Source organism: Lichtheimia ornata, assembly GCF_029851405.1.
Source record: "Lichtheimia ornata isolate CBS 291.66 chromosome Unknown scaffold00043, whole genome shotgun sequence".
Lineage (NCBI taxonomy): Eukaryota > Fungi > Mucoromycota > Mucoromycetes > Mucorales > Lichtheimiaceae > Lichtheimia > Lichtheimia ornata.
Window position 1 is genome coordinate 1 of NW_026695363.1, and position 22,271 is coordinate 22,271.

The 22,271-nt window shown below is 44.0% G+C and overlaps 9 protein-coding genes across 9 annotated transcripts; 4 read left to right on the forward strand and 5 right to left on the reverse strand.

The window, feature by feature from the left end:
- Window positions 1-1,805: 1,805 nt before the first annotated feature.
- Window positions 1,806-3,650, reverse strand: O0I10_008216 (pyruvate dehydrogenase complex dihydrolipoamide acetyltransferase; the record flags this gene model as incomplete). Its single annotated transcript, XM_058488223.1, has 8 exons — window positions 1,806-2,238; window positions 2,304-2,631; window positions 2,689-2,715; window positions 2,777-2,930; window positions 3,002-3,179; window positions 3,247-3,292; window positions 3,374-3,450; window positions 3,517-3,650. The coding sequence occupies 8 exons, from the start codon at window positions 3,648-3,650 to the stop codon at window positions 1,806-1,808; spliced, it is 1,377 nt and encodes a 458-aa protein (XP_058340908.1).
- A 1,262-nt stretch (window positions 3,651-4,912) lies between these two features.
- O0I10_008217 (uncharacterized protein) lies at window positions 4,913-6,797 on the forward strand (the record flags this gene model as incomplete). The annotated part of the gene is made up of 2 exons (XM_058488224.1): window positions 4,913-5,985; window positions 6,056-6,797. The coding sequence occupies 2 exons, from the start codon at window positions 4,913-4,915 to the stop codon at window positions 6,795-6,797; spliced, it is 1,815 nt and encodes a 604-aa protein (XP_058340909.1).
- A 200-nt stretch (window positions 6,798-6,997) lies between these two features.
- O0I10_008218 (uncharacterized protein) lies at window positions 6,998-8,714 on the reverse strand (the record flags this gene model as incomplete). The annotated part of the gene is made up of 4 exons (XM_058488225.1): window positions 6,998-7,245; window positions 7,307-7,928; window positions 7,993-8,247; window positions 8,313-8,714. 4 exons carry the CDS (start codon window positions 8,712-8,714, stop codon window positions 6,998-7,000), a joined length of 1,527 nt encoding a protein of 508 aa, XP_058340910.1.
- Window positions 8,715-10,058: 1,344 nt separating this feature from the next.
- Window positions 10,059-11,554, forward strand: O0I10_008219 (uncharacterized protein; the record flags this gene model as incomplete). The annotated part of the gene is made up of 2 exons (XM_058488226.1): window positions 10,059-10,164; window positions 10,227-11,554. 2 exons carry the CDS (start codon window positions 10,059-10,061, stop codon window positions 11,552-11,554), a joined length of 1,434 nt encoding a protein of 477 aa, XP_058340911.1.
- Window positions 11,555-12,011: 457 nt separating this feature from the next.
- On the forward strand, window positions 12,012-12,468 carry O0I10_008220 (uncharacterized protein; the record flags this gene model as incomplete). The annotated part of the gene is made up of 2 exons (XM_058488227.1): window positions 12,012-12,284; window positions 12,355-12,468. 2 exons carry the CDS (start codon window positions 12,012-12,014, stop codon window positions 12,466-12,468), a joined length of 387 nt encoding a protein of 128 aa, XP_058340912.1.
- Window positions 12,469-12,752: 284 nt separating this feature from the next.
- On the forward strand, window positions 12,753-16,363 carry O0I10_008221 (uncharacterized protein; the record flags this gene model as incomplete). Its single annotated transcript, XM_058488228.1, has 10 exons — window positions 12,753-12,848; window positions 12,902-13,003; window positions 13,057-13,098; window positions 13,164-13,464; window positions 13,525-13,922; window positions 13,984-14,695; window positions 14,762-15,457; window positions 15,551-15,910; window positions 15,972-16,048; window positions 16,112-16,363. 10 exons carry the CDS (start codon window positions 12,753-12,755, stop codon window positions 16,361-16,363), a joined length of 3,036 nt encoding a protein of 1,011 aa, XP_058340913.1.
- A 40-nt stretch (window positions 16,364-16,403) lies between these two features.
- On the reverse strand, window positions 16,404-17,381 carry O0I10_008222 (uncharacterized protein; the record flags this gene model as incomplete). The annotated part of the gene is made up of 3 exons (XM_058488229.1): window positions 16,404-16,605; window positions 16,668-17,034; window positions 17,111-17,381. The coding sequence occupies 3 exons, from the start codon at window positions 17,379-17,381 to the stop codon at window positions 16,404-16,406; spliced, it is 840 nt and encodes a 279-aa protein (XP_058340914.1).
- A 2,707-nt stretch (window positions 17,382-20,088) lies between these two features.
- Window positions 20,089-20,385, reverse strand: O0I10_008223 (uncharacterized protein; the record flags this gene model as incomplete). The annotated part of the gene is made up of 1 exon (XM_058488230.1): window positions 20,089-20,385. The coding sequence occupies one exon, from the start codon at window positions 20,383-20,385 to the stop codon at window positions 20,089-20,091; it is 297 nt and encodes a 98-aa protein (XP_058340915.1).
- A 1,522-nt stretch (window positions 20,386-21,907) lies between these two features.
- Window positions 21,908-22,192, reverse strand: O0I10_008224 (uncharacterized protein; the record flags this gene model as incomplete). Its single annotated transcript, XM_058488231.1, has 2 exons — window positions 21,908-21,952; window positions 22,001-22,192. 2 exons carry the CDS (start codon window positions 22,190-22,192, stop codon window positions 21,908-21,910), a joined length of 237 nt encoding a protein of 78 aa, XP_058340916.1.
- Window positions 22,193-22,271: the final 79 nt, after the last annotated feature.

Below are 22,271 nucleotides of genomic sequence, written 5' to 3' on the forward strand. Positions count from 1 at the left end.
GGATGCTATCCTTTTATCAGACCGAACATGTTGGCTCGAGCAGCACCTATAGAAGATGCTGTTGTTTACAATGGCAGCCCCCGTTATCCGGCTTGGTGCACCGTAGGGGAGAGGGTGACGGCAAAGCCTTCGCGTGGCCATCCTTGTCAGTACATGGGTTTCCATGGAAGCTAATTTGCCACCTTATCATTTATATAGTTTTTACGCATTCATGAGCTTCACTAACAGTACTCTAATAGCTATACTTTGATGTGGGAAAGATGACGGATAATCTACAGCATACGTCAAGATAATACCATGGAGCAAGGCTTTCTTTGCAATCAATCAATGTTGAAGGGTTGCTTTTGATCACACCATTTTATCACGTGATTACACTAGTGTTCTCCAATCAGGCGGTGAGAAAGGCAAGTTGGGCAGAGCAAAATTTGAGCATCCCTTTCACGTCTACTCTTCTTTCTCCTCAACTGCATTTCACTCCACTGGACAATGACATCCACAGCAACTTCTTCGCAACGATTTATTCTCAAACGATGACAGCACGTACATGGCACCTTTCCCTACTCGTTCTTTACGCGTTGTGCCGCAAACATGCAAAGAAACTAGCGCCTCGGATTCTTTTTCAAGCTTGGTGACAACGAGCAACTACTTCCAGGGGATGTCTTCCTTGCGTAATATTGCAGCAGCATGTTGTTCAGCTTTATCCATCACACAACATCCATTTCATGTAATCATTACTATCACCTCTTCACCCACCCAAGACACGCGTCATTATCCAACAGCACACTACCACAGGAGATTTGTATCATGTCACCCAGAACAAGGTATAGAAGAGTATGGGTAGGTTTGTTGATCAAGGAATGATAACTAATATTGCGGATCGTTCGTGAACCATAGGACGTGATGGTTGGCGTGGAGTATACCATACGGCCATTGATATCCATTATCAAGTATGCAACAATACAGCCAACTCTCGCAATGGATGATACATATCACAACGTGATTGGGCTGCCACAAAGAATGACGAAGCAAGAGATTGACTACCAACACTCGCCTTTCTTGATACAACGCAACGCCTTGCACTCTCCTTGGCCGCAACCAAATGTAACAGCATTCATCCCAGTAGTTGCTATTAGCGATGCCTTACTCCATTGTCTCAAGCAGCGTTCTTTACTTGCAGCAACCTTTCTTGCAGCCTTTTTCTACGTGAACAGCAGATAACCATTATATAGAAACAGCTTTATTTACGTGTAGCAACTTGCCTCAATACATACGTCTCCTTATGGATATGGATTTGGATTTGAATATTGGTTTGGTGCATTGGATGGAAGGAATTGGATAAATACAGCATGTGGGAAAAGGGTGTATGTATCCATTGTCAACTTGACCTTGATGCTTTCATCCTGAATGAGTGGTGCATCCAGCTATCGCACTTCAAGCTATTGCATGGAAGCTACTATCATCGTCCTTTGTGAAACCTGTCAACTATCCTGATTCAACTCTATACGTGTGTGTGTGTTTGCGACTTCGAATCCTGTATGCAGCCAAGATCCAATTACATCGATATCAAGAAATCGCATCGAATCATCATCATCATATGTAATAGATGTTACTTTATTAAGAGCAACGTAGTATCGTAAATACCCAATGTTGCAACAGGCTAAAGCAAAATGATTCGATCTACATTAATCCTGGGGTGTGAACGGCTCTAGATTGTTTTGTTGTTGGAGGAGGAGGAGGAGGATGGGCGATAGTAGGCGTGGTAGGATGGGTGTTGTTGTAGTTGACATGGTATTGGATGTATGTGTTTAGAGGAGCATCTTGAGAGGGTTCTCCATGAAGCCCTTGAAAGCCTTCAACCAGGTTGCTGCAACAGCGCCATCAACGACACGGTGGTCACTGGAAAGAGAGACTTCCATAACGTTGCGAACAGCAAGACCCTTTTCCTTGGTAGCATCAGGAACCACCTTTTGAGTGGTAGCACCAATAGCGAGGTTGCATGCCATAGGAGGGTTGATGATGGCGGTGAAGTGCTTCACGCCGTACATACCAAGGTTGGAAATGCTAAAGCTGCCACCTTGGTACTCATGAGGAGCAAGCTTGCCGTTGCGTGCACGAGCAGCCATATCCTTGACAGTGTTGGAAATATCAGACAATCCACGGCCCTCAACACCGGTAACAATGGGAGTAAGCAAACCGGTAGGGGTGGCAACAGCAATAGAAATATCGGCATTGTTGTATCTAAATGACACATACATTCATCATCAGCATGCTGATTTTTTCCCTCCATTCCTTAAAATACTCACTGTCTGATAAAGTCGCCTTGCCATGCAGCGTTGACTTCAGGCACTTGCTTCAAGCTGAGAGCGGAAGCCTTGATAATAAAGTCATTGACGGAGAGCTTGTAGCTACCATCACCAGCCTTGTTAAGGACCTCACGAAGCTTGGTGATCTTGTCCATGTTGATCTCAGTGGTAACATAGTAGTGGGGCACAGTTTGCTTGGATTCAGTCAAACGATCGGCAATGATACGGCGCATGTTGGTGGTAGGGATATCAGTGAAAGCATCACCAGAAGCGGATTGAGGAGCATAGGCAGTAGGCAAGGGTGCAGCAGCAACAGGTGCAGGTGCAGCTGTCAAATGATAATGTTAGCCATTGATTTGTTTACATGCAAGTGTCCATCACATACCAGGCTTGGGTTGCTCAACCTTGGGTGCTTCTATATAAAGTGATTAGGAATCGAGGCTCACATTTTATTATATATCCCATTTACTTACCAGCAGCAGGCTTGGGAGCAGCAGGTTCTTCAGCCTTGGGAGCTTCAGCAGGCTTTTCTTCAGCAGCAGGAGCGGGTGCAGGAGCAGCTTGTTCAACCGTGAAATCCTCAAAGGCAGCAATGTCACTCTCGTTCTCAACGAGGACGGCAATAGGCTATTAGTAGTAGTAAAATGATCATGTAAGAAGCTAAATACACTTTTTGAGCCATTTCATTTCATCCATACCGTGCCCACAGGGAAATCCTTTGCACCGGTATCAGCCAAAATCTTGGCAAGATAACCTTCTTCTTGACACTCAAAGTCCATTTGGGCCTTGTCGGTTTCGATCTCGACGAGAACATCACCAGGGACAACTTCATCACCAACCTTCTTTTGCCAGACACCAATACCACCTTGGGTCATGCTATAAATGAATCCATCATCAATGCATGTTCGTTATTGTTCGCGTATCAACAATGATTCACACTTACGTAGGGGACAATGCTGGCATGGCAATAAGCTGATGCTCGGGGTAGGCTACACAAATAACATCGCGTCTGAGTATACACCATTTCACATATACCCCTCCCCCCAAACTATTGACATGTTCATACTTACTCTTGGAGCTGTAATGTCTGGCATTGACGGAAGCAATCGAGTTACCAACAGCACGGAGAGCAACAAACTTGGATTGGCTGCAACAACAATGGAATCAGATTACTCGAATGGTGTGGGTGGGTGGTGGTCTTTTTTATGTATACCTCGAGGAAGAGAAAGCGCGTGCAGAGTTAGTAGCCTGACGAGCCAACAAAGGAGTGACTCTGGAAGATACACGGATAGTAGTGGATCGAAGGTTGGAGGTGGCTCTCAAAAGCTGACGTCTAGCACAGGACATGATGGATGGTATATGAAAATGGAAGAAAGGTGGAATTGTGCGGGAAACGGTTGGAAAACAATTTTGACGCTCCATTGATTGCCGGCCAAACCCGATAATACTCCCGTCTTTGTCCGCGTTGTACCCATAGTGATGATCTCTTCTCATCATCTTCTTTCCCCGGCTATCTATGTATATCATCCAATACTAGTTTTCTCCCTTACTCATCCATTCATTCTACTTTCTACAAAAATCATTTAACTTCTTGTTGAATAATCATGGCAATAAATGCATCAAGTTACAAGATGACTCTACTATACCTCCATTGTTGTTGTTGTGATACGATTCGATCACATGACCTTGTTACATAGTCGATCATTGTGATCTGCATATAGGCAAAAGGGATGAAATGTGATATAAAGACGTCACCAACATCATGATGTGCTCTGATTTATCAATACCATTGCAAGCAAAGCCCTGTTACTGCTGCAAGATAAGATCCACCTTATATAATACATGAAGCTGATATGCGAGTCTCACAAGACGACAGCCTATTCTTGTAACCTGCTACCTACAACAATCGAATGAAAGAAAGAAATGAATGCTTTAGCATTTAAATGGATCCATGGGGAGAAAAGTTATTATTGCATATGACAAACAACAATACCATGTAGTCATGTGTTGTTATATAAGGATTGCTTTATCACACCATGCAATAATAAGAAGAACGAAACGATTTATATCATGTTTGGGTTTACAAGTCCTCCGTACAATATGGACATGAAAGGAAACTCGAATGCAAACACGTCCGATGGATCTCCCCTTTCCTTGTGTGCACTGCATGAACAAGAATTTGATACAAATCAGGCGGATTGTATTATTATATGATGTGAGATAATGATGTTGATTCCGTCCAAGAAAGCCTCCACGGAAAAACAACGCCACCCATACATGCAGCATTGAACAAACAAATGATCCATGACATATACAGCCTCTCTCGCTCTCTTATTATCAGGCACATAAACAAGTCTTGATCGAACCACCGCATGAGCATTATACACAACGCTTTATTCGGAGATAATATCGCTGTTGATGTTGCTCCTTTTCTAGTCAGTGTAAGTGTGTTGGGTGTGTATGTGTGTGTGTGTGTGTGTGCGTTTGTGTGTGTGTGTATATTGGTCTCTCTCTTCTCTCTCTCTCTCTCTTTCTCTCTTCTTTTTTTTCCACTCCACTCTCATCTCTCTCACTCTTTTTTTCACTCACACGCACAATCAGTCCTTGTCATGCGTGAGCCCAATTTCAGTTTTCCTGCACAAAACAGAGCAACGGTTGTCATCTCATCTGCACTCTACGATCGACGGGCGTTGGACTGCACAGCAACGTTACCACTTGTGAATTCGCTTACACATCTTGCATACATGACATCAACGTCACCCCGTATACGAGAAATCCTTGCAGCTGATGGTGGTTTGGAACGACTTGTCAAGATACTCGCGACTTGTCAGCATACAGACCGACATTCGTTATGGAAGTGGTCTCTTGCGTTTCAGTGTGTAGTCAACGTTGGTGTCAGAGGCACTGAGGCTATACGTAGTCGTGTGGTGGAAACGGGAGCAGTACAGGTAGTGCTGTCTATCCTAGAGAACTTTTTACAAGCATTGGAACAAGCGAGGAATGAAAGTGAGCAAGAACGCAATCATCAGCAGCAGCAACAGCATCAACAACAGCAGCAATCTATTCCACCCTCATCCAATGTATCCTTTACTGCTGCTGCCAATGCTACTACTACTACACTTCCACCTACGCAATCAAGATCTACGCCTATCATCACTTCAAGCACGATCACATCTCCTTCACCACGGAGTCTTTTCAGCCCAACTGCATTGAATAGCAACAACAACAATGAGGAACCATCATCATCGTTATCATCGATTTCAATTGAAAGACCATTTGCATCTCCACCAAGGCGACGCACTTTTCTCACTCGAAGTCCAAAGCAGAAATTCAAACCTGCCGATCCATCTTTATCATCGATACCAATGCTCAACAATCTATCATCGGATGCTGTTTTACATCGAGAAGAGGATATCCTGTTGTCATTGCAGCTATTGGCCTATCTTTCCAAATACCCCCATATTCGAGAATCATTTCACAAGAACTATCGCCGCAATATCTTTTCTGTTGTCGAGAGATTCACCCATCGATTGCATCCTACCAATGTCACTTATTGGGCCAGTGTGATTATGCGCAACGCTTGTAGAAAGGATGAAGCACGAGGTGGGATTCGTCAATGTGCTTACATGCATTGCGGCAAATGGGAACGATTTCCTCGTGAATTTGCAAAATGTCGTCGATGGTAAGTTTGGGTGTATGGAATATGGATTTGTTGATGATATAATTAAACCCCTCAATCATCACTTATTCAGTCGCAAAGCAAAGTATTGTTCCAAACAATGCCAATCGAGAGCATGGCAAGAAGGACATCGATGGTGGTGTGTAGAACGACATCATGCACCCAACACGACCACTACCACAGCAACGCAAGATCAACAACAACAACAAACAGCTACAACAGCTGCTACTACTGCTACTGCTACCACGACGACAACAACAGCCACTACTCATGGTGATGGTGGTGGTGATGGCAACAATACCAATCTTGCAGTAACCACAGCTACGCCAACTCCGCCTACAGCGACAACTCCCACGACGACAACCCATACTGTTGCGACTGCATCACCACCAGCAGACACGGCTCAAGTGATGCCCTTGGATACCACTCAACATGGCACGGCACCGGATGTCTTGCCCATTCAGCTTGATGGCACAAATCAACAAAACGATATGGATGTTGAACCTCCCAACACTGTTAATGATACCACAACCACGACAACAACAACACATCATTCAATTACCACCCATCATCATCATTCATCCAATCCTGATAACACAAGCAGTAGCAATGATCACCATCATCATCATCATCATCACCATCCATCGTCATCGTCTTCTTCTTTGTTGACGGATCCATCCCGAAGACGTCGCAATTCCCGTATCACCCACAGTGTTCCTTCAGGTTCATCTACAGAAGCAGAGGCTGATGCTGCCGATAGCAGTGGTGGTGGTGGTGGATCTGAACCTTTACGTGATCTCATGGATATCGATTAAACACCCTACTACTACTACTTTATTTCCGTTTTGTGCGAACGTTGGCGTGTGTCTCCCATTCTCCCTTTCAACATTCTGATCTTGTACATGTATCATTTTCTCCTTTTTTTCCATGACTAAAGCAAAGCTACCCTTTTTTTCTTTTCCTTTTTTCCTTCATCCTATCTTTATAATGAATGGTGTATCTATATACTTTATTCTCAACTAATGATGCATGAATGGGAATGTCGTTGTTTGGAGGAGGAGGATGATGAGGATGAAGATTCGGGGAATGGATAGGCTACAGCTTCTACTGTTTGAACCGAGGGGCCACCATTCTTGGGATCATCCGTGTGCCTGCACGATTTAATCAATTCATAAAACAGCATATAAGCATCCTTGGATAAATCATCTCGTGCAGAATCGTAGCTTTTCAGGGACATGACACGTTGGCGTGTATCCATATCATCTACCATAAAAGAATGTATAAGCTTCTTCTTCCTTGTACGTACATGAACTTTTACACATACCCAATTTGAGCCATGCATCATTATTATCCACTTCTTCATCATGACATGTCCTTGCATAAGCAACATAATGACCAGCATGAACCGAGTCACCCTTATGGCATACTGCACCCCGTAAACGAAGCAAATAAGGAGTCGTGTGTTTGCAAATTGAGCAATAAGGATCCTCAGTATTCTGATTGATGAATTGTCGAAAGCTGATCGTTTGGGGAATATCGACCAAGGTCTTGATCTTTCGATACGTCGTTCTTCCATTCACCACATGATATTGGTATCGATTCAATACTAACGGAAGCACAAATTGCTGTTGTTGTCCTTGACTCATGTTGGTATATCCTTGCTCACTCTGGAAACTGCAAAACGGGAGTAATTCAAGCACTTGCCATGCTGCCACGGTCACCGATCCATCCTCCTCTTCTCCCATCATCAGCTTTTTCTTTTCAGGGTCAGTGGGTTGCTGTCGTCGAATATCAGTCACCACATTGTTGTAGAAATGATCCGTAAGTAATTGCTCAACCGTAGTGCTGGACATGTCAGGTGGTACAGAAAGGGCCAATGTACGATCGGTGGTCACGCGATCATCTTCTTTATCACGCTCTGCTCCATGGAATAGTCGCCGTTGAAACTATAAAATAATAATAAATGAATGCTATGGCCCATCAAATGAGAATCAGGGAGGGGACCTTTACCGGTAGATACGGCATGTTGAATGTTTGCGTAAGAAACATGAACAATTCACTGGCATCTTCTTGGGTCCATCTTCCACGTTCATCCACGCCAATCCACGCGTTCATTTGTAAAGCGTATCGTAATTGTCGTACAAGCTGGGTGCGGATCAAGTGGCCTTTGCGTAGCTTGTTGACAAATAGCCGCAACAACAAAAGCAAACGCTGCTTGGCTTCATCATTTTCTGGTATCTTGTGTGCCAATAGAGGATCAAATGCCTATTCATCATATCCCATAAGCTTTTCGTGCATGAAGAAAGAGAAAGAGGGAGATGACTACTTGCCGATAATCCAATAAACATGGCAAACAACAAGCTATCAATGTAACAACTTGTCTTTGCATCATTCTCGCTGCCAGCCATATAGCCCAGTTGCCGTGGCAACGACCATAGCATCCCGCGTTCAGTTTCTCGATAGTCAATGACTTCTTCCCTAGCCTTGTCCATATCCCACGACCACATTTCCAAAATGACATTGTAGACATGGCGATCCAACGAAGTCAATCCGAGTTCTTGTTGTGCATAGTGTGACAATGTGTCAATGGCTTCTTGCTGATCCTTGGTTAATGGCTTGGGTGTGTCGTCGTCATTGTTGTCTGTTGTTGTATCGCGTTGTTGTAGGCGCTGGGAAAGAAAGCGTCTGAATCGTTTGGGATGGTGATGATGATGGGATCGTTTGTGTGACATATAGCTGCATTGGTGGTTTCATGCACACACGCACACACACGCACACACGTAAAAATTGTATACAAGGAAAGGAGTGAGATTAAAAAAGTCTAAGCAAGGGAAGCATCGGGGTGACGGATGCATGACTTTTGAAACATCGGTGAATAAGCAACCGACGGATACGCTGTAGTCATGCTCCTTTGTATCTCTTATTTTGCTGTATGGTTGCTATGACGATTGTTTAGAAGAATTTGGTACTTGTTAAGTTTACTGACTGTCAAAGTACACATGTGCTGTGCATGATTGAATGTCGTCCTACCTAATAATAGGCTCCTGGGGAAAGCTGATAAACGAATCCGAAATTCGGATCATGTACTTTGCTGGCAAAGGAAAAGATAGACACGAGGAGGTAGTAATGGCTCAATAAAGGAGGATGGAACATGTCAATTGCGATCGAATGATCAAGACATCCTCGAAAGAAGGATAATACAGCAACCGTTGGGATCGATCATTACATGGGATGATACGACACGTTTCACGGTATACATGATTTCAAATTCAAGCACAATGAAGCACCAAGACGTGAATGAATAAGTGAACGCTCATTGTGCTGTGGAAGATATCTGACAAGTTACTATAGATATCGATCTCAGCATTTTGCACCGGCGGTGGTGCTACTTTTAGCTCCATCTATATTCTCCAATGCCACACACTTTACCCCTTGCCTTCAATATTGACAACGTCAATGCGATGGCATTGATAATCCGTATATGGTTAGCGATGGTTCTATCCTTTTGTGGATGCATGGATCTTAGCACCATTCTTCACATTTTGGTAGCATTGAGGAGTAGAATTTTTTAGCGTGCGGTGTGGAAGGGAATTGAGCGGTACTTTATACTCGATTATATAAATGTGTGTGTGTGCAAGTCGGAGGCTGTGTCGGTGGTTAACAATTTGATGAAGAAAAAGGCTGGGGTGATGCAACAAGAATAAAGGATATGCACGTGGGAAGTAGGGCATCATTGTAACCACGATAGGATAATTAGGGGGCAAAGAAGGTATAGCTTAAAGTAGCTTTTAGTGTGAGTTGCCGATGCACTGGATTGATGGCGTTACCGTGCACGCACCACCACATTGATGACATGTTGACGAACCCGAGGATATTGTTGTACGTATACTTTTACGTATACAAAAGCATGCGATGAATGAGCGGAATTCCATGTCGACCGAAAAAAAGGCTATGTGCCACGAGCAAATTCTTTCCAATTGTTGCAAGAGACAAGTTGCGAGTGTTGGTGTCGTTGTTCCTTGTTTCCCCCAATTCATCATTAGCTTTCTCTCTCTCCCCCTTCCCATTCCTTTCATATGGTGAGACGACGTCGTTCCATGTCACAGCATGTTGATATCTTCAAGCGTGCTCCCATTGAAGAATCAATTGATCCTTCTTCAGCTGTCTCTTCCAAGACCGAAGGTATGGAATTAAGGGGCACAGTTGCGCCGCAACAAGGATTTAATCTCGCGGCTGTTGTATAGTGAATAAACCACCACCCTCCTCCTCCTCTTCAGCTTCACCAAAACCAACACCAACACCATCGTCGACCCAATCGTCCAATCCGAACCCATCTCCAAGCTCGCTGTCATTTGCCAATGACCCTTCACAATCGGTTATCGCTTTTCCAGAACCCAGCAGCACGACAACGACGTCGTCTAGTCAACCAAGCAGCAGTAGCAGTGTAGCTTCAACGACAACTAAAGCATCTATTTCAAGTGCTGATCCACCATCCAGCTCAAGCAGTAGTAGTAGTAGTAGCACTGGAACACCAACCGCTGTATCCGATACGCAAAGTGATAATTCAAGTGCTATCTCTGGAGGTGCCATTGGAGCCATTGTGGCCATTGTAGTGATTATTATACTTGGATTTGCCGCCTTCTTTTTCATCAAGCGACGACAGAAACGGAAAGCTGATGGAACGTTGAACAACAATAACAGCAATGACCGTCTCACTCGATTCTCAATGATGGGTCCCACTTACAATGCTACTGGTTACACTACCAATGCTGCACAACAACAACCACAACAACAACAGGCATTCAATAATATGGCAGCAGGCTATTACAATAACGATGCATCCATGGGTATGCCTACTCCATATTCACCACCGCATCCTGCAATGGCACAACCTGCTCAACCACCCATGATGATGGCATCACAACCACCACCACCACCACAGCCTATGGAACAACAACAACATCTTCAGCCATTGCAGTTAGCACCTCCTACTTCTGCATCTCAACCATGTATGGGTGCCCAACCTTTGACAGTGGCTGCTGGATCAGCCCCTGAACCCATGTCAGCAACCATTATCACGACACCAACCACTCCTGAACACCCTGATTCACTTTGGCAACAACAACAACCACCGCCACCGCCACAGCAACAACAACAACAATCTCCTCCAATGATGGCTGCTATTCCTACTATGCCATCATCCCAACAACATCATCAACAACAAGTGATTGGCACTTATCAAGTAGCTGCAGGCTATACACCCACATTAGCTGACGAGATTGAGGTGCGAATAGGCGACCATGTACAGGTTTTAGCTGAATACGATGATGGATGGTGTATGGGTACCAACTTGACAACAGGTCAACAAAATGGCATGTTCCCCATGCAATGTCTTGGTGCTGCCGTTTCATCCACAGTCCCTGATCCTTCCCACCAGCAGCAGCAACAACAACAACAACAACAATCCCACCAGCTTGTTCCTAATCAACCACAACAAATCAATCATCGACTCAGCTCGTTATATACAGGTCCCGTGGTTGCCGAAGCACCTTCCATGTCGCACGCGTATTAGATAAGAGAGAAGTTTATCATCTCCGCAATGTTATCATATTTATTCTTCATTACCGATGCCTTCCTTCATTCTTGATTTTATTATATTTGTTAAATAAAAAAAGAGATAATGGATCATCCTCATCTGTTGACAAAAAAGAAAGCCTCCTTGCTGCTGCTGACATTTATATATTTGATTGTTAATGCACACGCCGCTCAACTAGCTCATTTTTGGTATAAAGTCATTAAAGATGTCCAGAGAAAGGAGGAAGGGGTCAGGTTGTCATGTAAGATGATGATGATGCTTTATCCCGGATGAAGACCAGATATACCCCACCCCATCATCCATATTTATTGCCCTGTCGTTTTGCGTTCTTCTTCTTTCTTTACCTTTTCTTCTTCTTCCTTCTCTTTTCAATAACCCCCTTCCTCTCGTTCTACCATCCACAAACGCAAGGCGTTCATTACTTGACATCATGATGACTATGCGTTACCAACTTTGCTTCTTGGTTGTTTTTCTTCTTGGTGCGCTGGCAGCACCCATCGAAAGGCGTAAAAGTTCTCAATTTAGCGGCGACCTTACATACTACACACCTGGTCTCGGTTCATGTGGAGAGACTAATACGGCTACGGATTTGATTGCTGCCTTGAATGCCCCACAAATGGCAAACGGTGAGAACCCAAACAAGAATCCCAATTGTGGCCGCAAAGCTCGCGTGAAAACGAAGAAAGGCTCGGTTACTGTCAAGATTGTAAGCTTTGAGGCACTTTTTATGATTACATGGATCGTTTACTTACCCATTTTCTTTGTCTCATTATCAGGTTGATACATGTCCTCCTTGCAAATCAGGCGATTTGGACCTTTCTCCAGCCGCGTATAAACGTGTAGGAGAGTTTGCAGATGGCCGTATCCAGGGTACTTGGGAATGGGTATAAAGGAAAGAAAACCCGTCTATAGTATTATACCATCATCATTGTTGTACTTTTTTTCTTTGTTAACAAGACGCAGAGCATAAACCATTCCTTTTCATTCTCTTCAATAATGAATGTTTATTACTTGTGTGTGTATGTCTAATATGCTATATCACATGATGGTTGTTGTCAACAGGACGTGAGATGGAATGAAGGATCGGAGAAGAGCGTCTCCACCTTTTTTCTCTCTTCACAACTTGGCTCTTGCATAACAGCGACAACGGCGTTGTTTCCTTCCCGCAACAACTATGCGAACTATTTCGCTGGTGAATCGTCTCAAATGGTCATTCTCTGGCAACATGAACCCACACGCCCTGGTGCTTGGCGATGTCGACAATGACGGTGTAAGTCTTTGCTATGTTTTTTCATCCGATCAAGCCAACATGTTATCTTGCAGGAAAACGAGTTTGTCATTGGTAACTTGAGCGGCGATCTAGCTATCTTCAAAGGGGAATGTGCAAATGGGCTGCCTACCTATGTGTGTCGAGGTCTTGGAACGGTAAGGGGAATGCTTTGCAAGAGAGGATTATAGTTCACTGACATGCTATTTAGATCACGTGTCTGGCTATTGGTGACATAAGGAACTGGGGAAGGGTATGATGTGCATATCAGCGGATGGGTCAAGGGGTCCAATGTTGACAAAGGTTTCATATACATAGAACTCTGTGGTGTGTATCAATGCTGAAGGACAAGCACACGTACTTGATATACCTCGTCATCCTGCAGGCGCTACCATGGACCACTTGGGACATCATCTATCTGCCGAAGAATATCTCAAACATGGTCGACGCACATCAGAGACTTCGAGTATCCAAGCATTTCGACGTACAATGATGGCACAAGGTGCTGGTCTCGATGAAGGATTCAGAAGCGACAAACAATCCATCTACAACCTACAAAAGCCGAGTTTGACTCTCAATGTACCTGTCAATGTCAACAAGGTCCTTATTGCTGATATAGGTAAAACACAACAACATCACACATATGGAAAACATCGACTAATAGTATTGTTTCTATTAGACGGCGACTCACTGAATGAATTGATTTTGGCGCGCACGGATCGTATTTTGCATGCATTTCAATTGCAAACAGCAGCCTCTGAACTTCTCAAGGCGATTGATACGCCATCATCTTCGTCAGCAACCAACAGCGTACAAGGACATGGATCGACATCATTGCACTCATCATTCACTGGATTATCTTCCGGCAAAGACAAGCCCAAGCTCATCACCACTTCCAAAAGTCCCATGTCGGATCCAAAGGAAAAGACGAACGTGTTGAGAAAGAGCATGGCATGGTCCAAATCTTCACGATCCAAGGATGTTAAGGAGACCGACAACTTGGCACGTAAATCATCACAGACATTGGATGAGAAGGCACATTTATTGGATAAGGATGTGTGGATATTCGATGGCCAGGTATGTTAAGGATGTGAGTGTGTGTATTGTTTGGTTCAATTCATATTGATATGCTACATAGATCACATCCCTTTCGATTGCCACCCATCCCGAAAGACCCAATGAACCCATTCTACTTGTTGCGCAACCAGGAAACACCTTCACCATTATCGACTGCCATGGCAACCGTTACAATCGTGATTTTACACCACAATACACGCCAAGGACATTTTATGGTCGACATCAAAAGCCATCTTATTATGGATCACAGCCTGGTACACCTGATCAGACCAAAGAGATGCCGACACCCAAAGCCAACAATGCCACTACTACAACGACGACAACAACAACACCACCAGTCAATGTGGAGAAGCCTAAAACGACTTCCAACAAGGATGAAGAAGATGACATGTCAACTACACCCAAAGCTTCGGTCGCCAATCAGGGTCCATTATCCAATCTGAGAAAGGCCACCCAAACCATTCGCACCTTTTTACAACGTAACAGCAGTACCAAAGATGTCCCCGTGCAAGTGGAAACGGATGTGGAAGCGGATAATATCATTGTCAATTGCGAGGGCAAGATCCAAGATGTGGCAGGAGAAGACATCAATCGATCGAGTTATGTGGTACAAAATTGGCCTGATGTTGATGGTGATGATATTATGGGCGAAGACAATGGCGCTGTGGCTACCGAGATTGTGATTGGCAAACGATTGGCATTGCACAGTGATGGCGAAGAGGACAATGAAGATAATGAAGAAGGGACACATGTCGGCATGCTAAGTATGGATGGTAAGTTTCTTTGTTTATGAAAGAAAGGTGCAGCATAGATCAATCACTTACCCTTCTTGGCCATAGGTAAATTCAGCATCTATGATTTGAGTACGAGGGAGATCTCAGAACGCAATCTCTTTATCACACACAAATTATTCAGCTTGGCAACATTGGATATCTCAAAGTCTGCATTATTATCGCCAAGTCCTCCCACTGCACAATCATCCATTCGTCAATTGTCAGCCTTTCAAACACCTTCAAGTTCGCCACAGCTACGCTTTCCATCACCACCTGTTGCACCTGAACAACCATATCCATCAGGAGGGCCCACTCCTCATTCGAACACCGGATCACCAGCATATAGCCCAACGTCCAAATTATCAAGAGTCCCCACCGACACGAGCGAATATGATAAACAAGAGCAACATCATCACCCTACAAGTAAACCATCACCTCAACACCATCAACAATTGGATGAAGATGTGGGACAACACCAGCAGCAACATCCTGAAGTTTCGGGTGTGGATAATATAAGTCTTTCATCAGCAAATCATTCGAATACCGAGCCCAGCAGCAGTCGACGTAGCAGCTATACTACGACAGGATGGAGCGATGAGGATATCGAATACAATGAAGAAGAGGAGGAGACACAAGCTGAATTGTTTGTGGCGTGTGCTTGGAACGGTGTCACATATCTTATTGATTGGAGTCAGCGTGTTGAGGAACAAGGAGGAGATTCCAAAGTCAAATTCCAATTGGTCAAATTCGCCTTTGAAGGTCGTGTGTGCGCTTTTACAGCAGGCAAGTCAATGCATGGGTGTATGTGTGTATGTTTGATGTATCACTGATATTGAACCTTACTACTACTCACAGGCTCGTATGCTGTGGCACCAGGACACAATGTGCCATGTTTATTCTATGTGGACTTTGAGGATCAGATTTATGTTTATTACGACGTACGAGTGTCTCCTGGACCTGTCACCGGTTTCATTGATACCATTGATGATGATGTGGAAGAAGCATTGGAGCGTATTGTGGGAATTGAAAGCAGCATCAGCGCATTGAACGCTCCCAACAAAAAACCAACACAAGAACATCAGCAACAACAAGACTCAGATTTAGATGAAGTCGTTGATTTGGGCGATGGTTGGCGAGGCATTGTAGATGGTGATGTCAAGTATGATGCTGGCAAAGGCGGTGATGATGATGATGATCAAGAATCACATGATGTTGGTAAGTTTGCATGGATTGTGTTGAGAGCAAGTGATTTGACAAGGAGCACCTTTTTTAATAGATCTGGCCGATTTTATCCATGAATGCCTTTATGGCTTTGAGGACATGAAAGAAAAGTTGGAGAATCAAGCACTCTTGGTAAGACGATGATGATTGATGAATGTACACAAAAGACGATTAATATCCATATGTGTATCCTAGATTGAAAAGAAACGATTGAAGCATCACTTCCCATCAGGTGTCGATATGCGTCGTCTTTCGGATTTGAATATTACGATTGAACCACCTTTACATGAACGAGAAGATGAAGAGCTAAAGATGAATGATGGAGATGATCGATCAAGCCAAGCAAGCTCAACATCCACCGCCGAACACAATTGGACATCCTCTGGACCCATTGTATTTAGTCAAAGTGATCATTTACATTCACAACAACAATCCCCATCCGTGTAAATATTTACAATGTATCAACTTTATAATACAACATCAACTTTTACTTATTACTAGCACTCCACTTGTACTTTCCAACCCACATACGAACACCTTGTTCTCGCATGAGGTCGGCTAATCCAACGTAGTATGCACCAAGAGCTGCAAGATAGGCTGATACTCCTGAAAAGCGTAAAAGGCCAGTAATGTTGGTCATGTAATGGACACCCTCAAAAAGGATGGTAATAAAGACCATGGTCAAGTTCCTGTAAAGCAAATGTTAGAATGATCCTATGTGGATAACTGCTTTCATCATATGTATACTTGCCATGTATTCATAAAGGTGCCATTCTTAATCTTGAAGGACATGCCAACATGCAAAAGTGTGTAAATTGCCCAGATAAAGTGGTAAATGCCGTTGGCGCGGTTAACGTCATATTCAGACGTGTAGGCTTGAAGGCTGCTTGCAACGCTGGGGAGCATCAATAAGCCGTTGCCGGCCCAAAATGCACCGTAGGATACAAAGATGATAGCGGTGTAACTTCCACCATAAAAGAGGTCCAGGAATCCTGCAATGTATTGTGCAAGGCCACCAAACATAAGGGCCGTTGGGAGGATAATGGAATTTGGTTGGTCAGGCAAGAACAAATTGAATGTGGCAAGGAGAGCGGTAACAGTGGCGAATGACCATAGAGCTAATAGCATAAAAAAAACCCATGCGTATGAGCAATGAAGGAATCATCAAAAAAAAGCAGGGGTTAGATACCTTACCTAATGGTGCAGGATTGCCCATATGGAATTTGGTTTGGCCTTTTTGGAGCTCTGAAGTAATGATAGGTGATGGCAACATGGGATCAAAGCTTCCTCGTGGTGAGCGATCAAAGTAACCAGGATCAAGATGCATTGGACTTAGGCGCAACGCTTCATTATAGTGATGGGAGAATGGATCACCGCCTTTGGGATTGGGAGATGTGGGGCGACTACTTCCCGCCATATTGACAAAGGTTTGGTCACTGGGTGAACGTGGAATGGGTGCAGGCATCTCCATGATGATGGCAAAGTTATTGTATGATGGAAGAAGAAGAAACGATGCGTGAAATGATGATACGCTGATGGTTGCCATGCAACACACTTTTTATACAATTGCATGAACCGGAGAACCAAAATCGAGATTTTCGACAATGGAAATGGAAAGTGGCAAGCACAGACGATTCGGATCACCAGTACCCAATCGATCTCGTCGATTCAGGGTCGCCGACCCGATTCTCCCTTTCGTCGCAGAAAAAGTATCACCAGTCACCGGGATCGCTTGCCGATAAGCTATTTCGGTGCTGCTTAAGTAATTTCTTCGAAATGTGCCATACGAGGAATCCAAGGCATTCTTTTTGGAAATAGGCACCATTATTATTGTTGGTTGCTGATATAATCAGGTGCCCTTTTGGTGTCTCAACCAATTGCAAGTGCTAGGAAGCGTTCATCCGATATTAAAATAGCAATAACAATGTTTGACTTTGGCAGATCGACCCCACCACGTAAAGAGGTTCTACGATCAATATAACGTAATTCCCAACAATGATCTCATCCTTGTAGTAATGACCTAGTAGCAATGCTATATCCCAGCTGATGTTTGAGCGATATACCTCATAACCTGCTCAAAAGTTGACCCTATTATCATAAAGGGATCCTGATCATGCATGTATTAAAACACTTGTTGCTCGTTAGCAAAGCATTGCTTCACATGGATGATTCTTACAATAAATCGATGACATTCCTCTTTATTACACGAACGGAATTTACCATCCTCCTCCGTTCATGACCTCTCCCACATTACATCCTATCATTCAAAATAGAAGCTTGGAGTCATTATGAGAACAAAGTTGATCAGCTTTCCTTAGAGCATCTGTGTGAAAGTCTCAAGTTCGAGAGGGGCAATCTCATGATTGAAAAACGTACATGGATTTATAAATGAGTGCATGACAGCTCTAATTTTCACTCCTTCCACTCCCGGCCTCTTGTCTCTTCCTCCCATTCCCAACTGTTGCCCCATTCAAGTACAACTACCACCCGCGAACGAATGTCCTGCTTCAACTCATCATGTCAATCCTACACTTGTCTTGATCCGATTGCCGTTGACTGATTGAGAAGTCCATGGCGTGTACACTCCACTCCAATACCCGCGTTTCTTGATACTCGCACTCTCTACAATCAAACGTAACAGCACTCGTTGCAGCAGCTGCCATTAGCAAGGTCTTCACTTCATCCATTGTCTCAAACAGCGTTCACCATCTTGTCACTCTACTCTACTACAACAACACGCTATCGTACTCTCCTCTACACGTCAAAGCGTAACAGCAGTTGCTATTAGCAAGGTCACCATTGTCTCACGTTACTTGCAGCATCTTGCCTTACAGCTCTTTTGCGTGGACCAGCAGATAGCCGTTGCATAGAAGCAGCTTTATTTACGCGTGGCAACTTTGGTTTGATGCATACGACTTCCAATGGATGATCCCCATATCAGCTATCAGATGCACCGCAATACAAGCAATCTTCACCTGGTTGAGCTGCAATGAAAATGACCAAGAAAGAGATAGACCAACAGCCGGATGGAAAAGGGAGCGATCAAAGAAGTTCTTTCTATCAACATGTTGGGCTTGCAATGGTTATGGATGGGTGGATGCAATCAAGCATAGTGTCAGGTGATCTTGAAATGTCGTTTGGGTTGCTTGGCACGTCGTCAGCAGGGAAGATGGATTATTCCACACGGATACGGTTGAGGATGATGATGGATTGGATGGCATGGATAAGAGGGCTTGTATCTTTGACGAGAGATGGTTTGCCGCCATGGATGATATTGGAATGTTGAAGTCAAGGCATGCTCAGCAAGTAGTTTGCAATCATGGATGAAGGTGCTTATGACGGCAGCAGCCAAGAATACAATGACACAATGATACCCGCTGATCCTATGTGGTCCACTGGTTGGCTTCTGAAATGAAAGGATGGATAGAAATTAGAAAGTTGGAAAGCGAGATTGGATTACCTACATCATTGTATCGAGACGCTTTTTCCTTTTGCCATATTACATTCATTAAAGCTCCCTTATTCATATGCGGATATACGATAGGCAGTGGCAGAAAGGGATTGTATACATGTTTATATAGACGCTTGCGTTCTCAAAGATAATAAACCCATAGTTATGGTACCCAACAACAGTGCTTGTTACAGAAGCATGGTCCATTGTAAGCTTAAATCGTTACGTCTAGGAGTGAGCTCTGATACCATGTGGCATGAGTACATGCACATGCTTAACTATGACAACTATCAGCATGGACAAAACCTTGTATGTATAATCTTACATAAGAACGAACCCTGGAGACAAACAATACCATCACCGCTCATAGTCTTGGATGCACTGATCACTTTGGCTTGCTATCCATACCATGGTTCATCCAAAAAAGTTCCCAAGGGTCTACCATAGGCGGACCTTACTATAGGGGAAAGTGTCAATCATGCACTCTCCACCAATAAGAATCCTTCAAGCCCTGCCCCTCTCAGTTTATTACACAACTTTTAGCAGGGTCCAGCTACTTGACAATGAACAAAGACCACTTCTCATACAGCATCACGCCTACATCATATGTGAAACATAAAGGTACTCGTATCTCAAAACTTTACAATCAAACGAGGGGTCTTTAAGAGAAAAGAGTTGCTCGGCGGGGTCGAAAGCATATACTGCCCAAGTCTCATGTTCGTCATGGCCATTCCAAGATTTGCCAAATGTCGCTACCAGCCAAAAAATATTTTTCGTCGTCGTCGAAAAAAAATTCAAGAGGTCGACCCGATTCCAATTTGGCTGGTGGCGACATTTGGCAAATCTGGGAATGGCCGCCTTGATCGTGAAACTGGCACACAAGGTGCTGTTGGCCAAGCCAAGCAGGTTTGTCCTCATAAAGACCCCACGCTTCATTGTAAAGTTTTGAGATACAGCTGACTTTATGTTTTGCATATGCTGTAAGCGTGATGCTATATGACAAGTGGTCTTTGTTCATTGTCAAGTAGCTGGACTCTGGCAGAACAAAAGATGCAGAGGGACGTCTTCGTGTAACTCAGCTACTTTGCATGAATGGAAGGATGGAAGGATGATACTGAATACTATTGACAATGGCCCATGTCTTGCGAGCTATCAGCCATTTCCTCACAATCGACACTGTTTTGCATTCTATGACATGTGAGCGATTCTCCTGCTCCAGCCCATCATTTCCATCGTTCAACTTTCTTGATCCGAGCTGATTTGATTGAGCTACGGTCAAAGAGGGAGTACATCAATCCACACATATGGCATTGTCGATCTAGCTTAACTGATGTAATCTTGTTTGAGCGTAGCTCAGTCAAATCAACTCGGATCAAGATAATCCAATCATGGAAATGAATGTCTGGAGCAGGAGAATCGCTCACATGTCATAGAGTGGAAAACAGTGCCGGTTGTGAGGAAATGGCTAATAGCTCGCAATCCATGGGCAATTGTCAATGGTATACAGTATCATCCTTCCATCCTTCCAGTCATGCAAAGTAGCTGAGTTACACAAAGGCGTCCTTCTGCATCTTTTGCTCTGCCAGAGTCCAGCTACTTGACAATGAACAAAGACCACTCTTCATATAGCATCAGGCTTACAAACATAAAGGTGCCTGTATCTCCAAACTTTACAATGAAACGTGTGGTTTTTATTAGAGCAATGGGCTCGGCTTGGCCAACAGCACCTTGTGTGAAAGTTTCGCGTTCAATGTCGCAAACAGCCCAAAAAATATTTTTTGGTCGTCGTCGTCGAAGAGGTCGACCCCTGGATCCAGTTTGGCTGGTACCGACATTGCGAAATCTGGGATTGGCAAGCTTGATCGTGAAACTTACACACAAGGTGCAGTTGGCCAAGCCGAGCACATTGTTCTATCAAAGACCCCACGTTTGATTGTAAAGTTCGGAGATACAGGCACCTTTATGTTTGTAAGCCTGATGCTATATGAGAAGTGGTCTTTGTTCATTGCCAAGTAGCTAGACCCTGGAGAGCCAAAGATGCAGAAGGACCTCTTTGGGTAACTCAGCTAAAAAGTCAGGACTTCAGGGACAATGCATGAAAGGTACGGAACTCTCACTTTTATGTCATACATTGGCAGCTAATGGCCACTTTGGTGCATTCCCAACTTTTGTGCATTCTATTGTAGGTGGACGATGCTCCTGCTCTAGACATTCATTTCCGTGATTAAAGTAGGTTGATCCGAGCTGATTTGGTTGAGTTACGCTCACACAAGATTACATCGGTTGAGCTACATCGAGCGTGCTTGATGTCCAGAGTGATGTAATCTCTCTTTGACCGCAGCTCAACCAAATCAGCTCGGATCAACCTACTTTAATCATGGAAATGAATGTCTAGAGCAGGAGCATCGTTCCCATGCAGTGGATCTCGCAACAATGATGATTGGATAAAAGTGGCTGTTAGCTAGCAATACATGCCTATTCCTAGATGATCCATAAAGTAATTATACATTGACCCTTTCATTCATGCAAACGTAGCTGTGTTACACAACACGACCCTCTGCATCTTTTGCTCTGTCAGGGTCTAGCTACTTTACATTAAACAAAGACCACTTGTCATATAGCATCACGCTTACAAACATAAAGGTGCCTGTATCTCCAAACTTTACAATGAAACGTGGAGTTTTGAATAGAGCAATGGGCTCGGCTTGGCCAACAGCACCTTGTGTGAAATTTTCACGTTCAATGTCGCAACTAGCCCAAAAAATATTTTTTGGTCGTCGTCGAAAGAGGTTGAGCCCCGGATCCAGTTTGGCTGGTAGCGACATTGCGAAATCTGGGATCGCCCACGATGAACTTCATACTTTGACACAAGATTCCTTTGACCCCGACAAGCACGTTGATCTA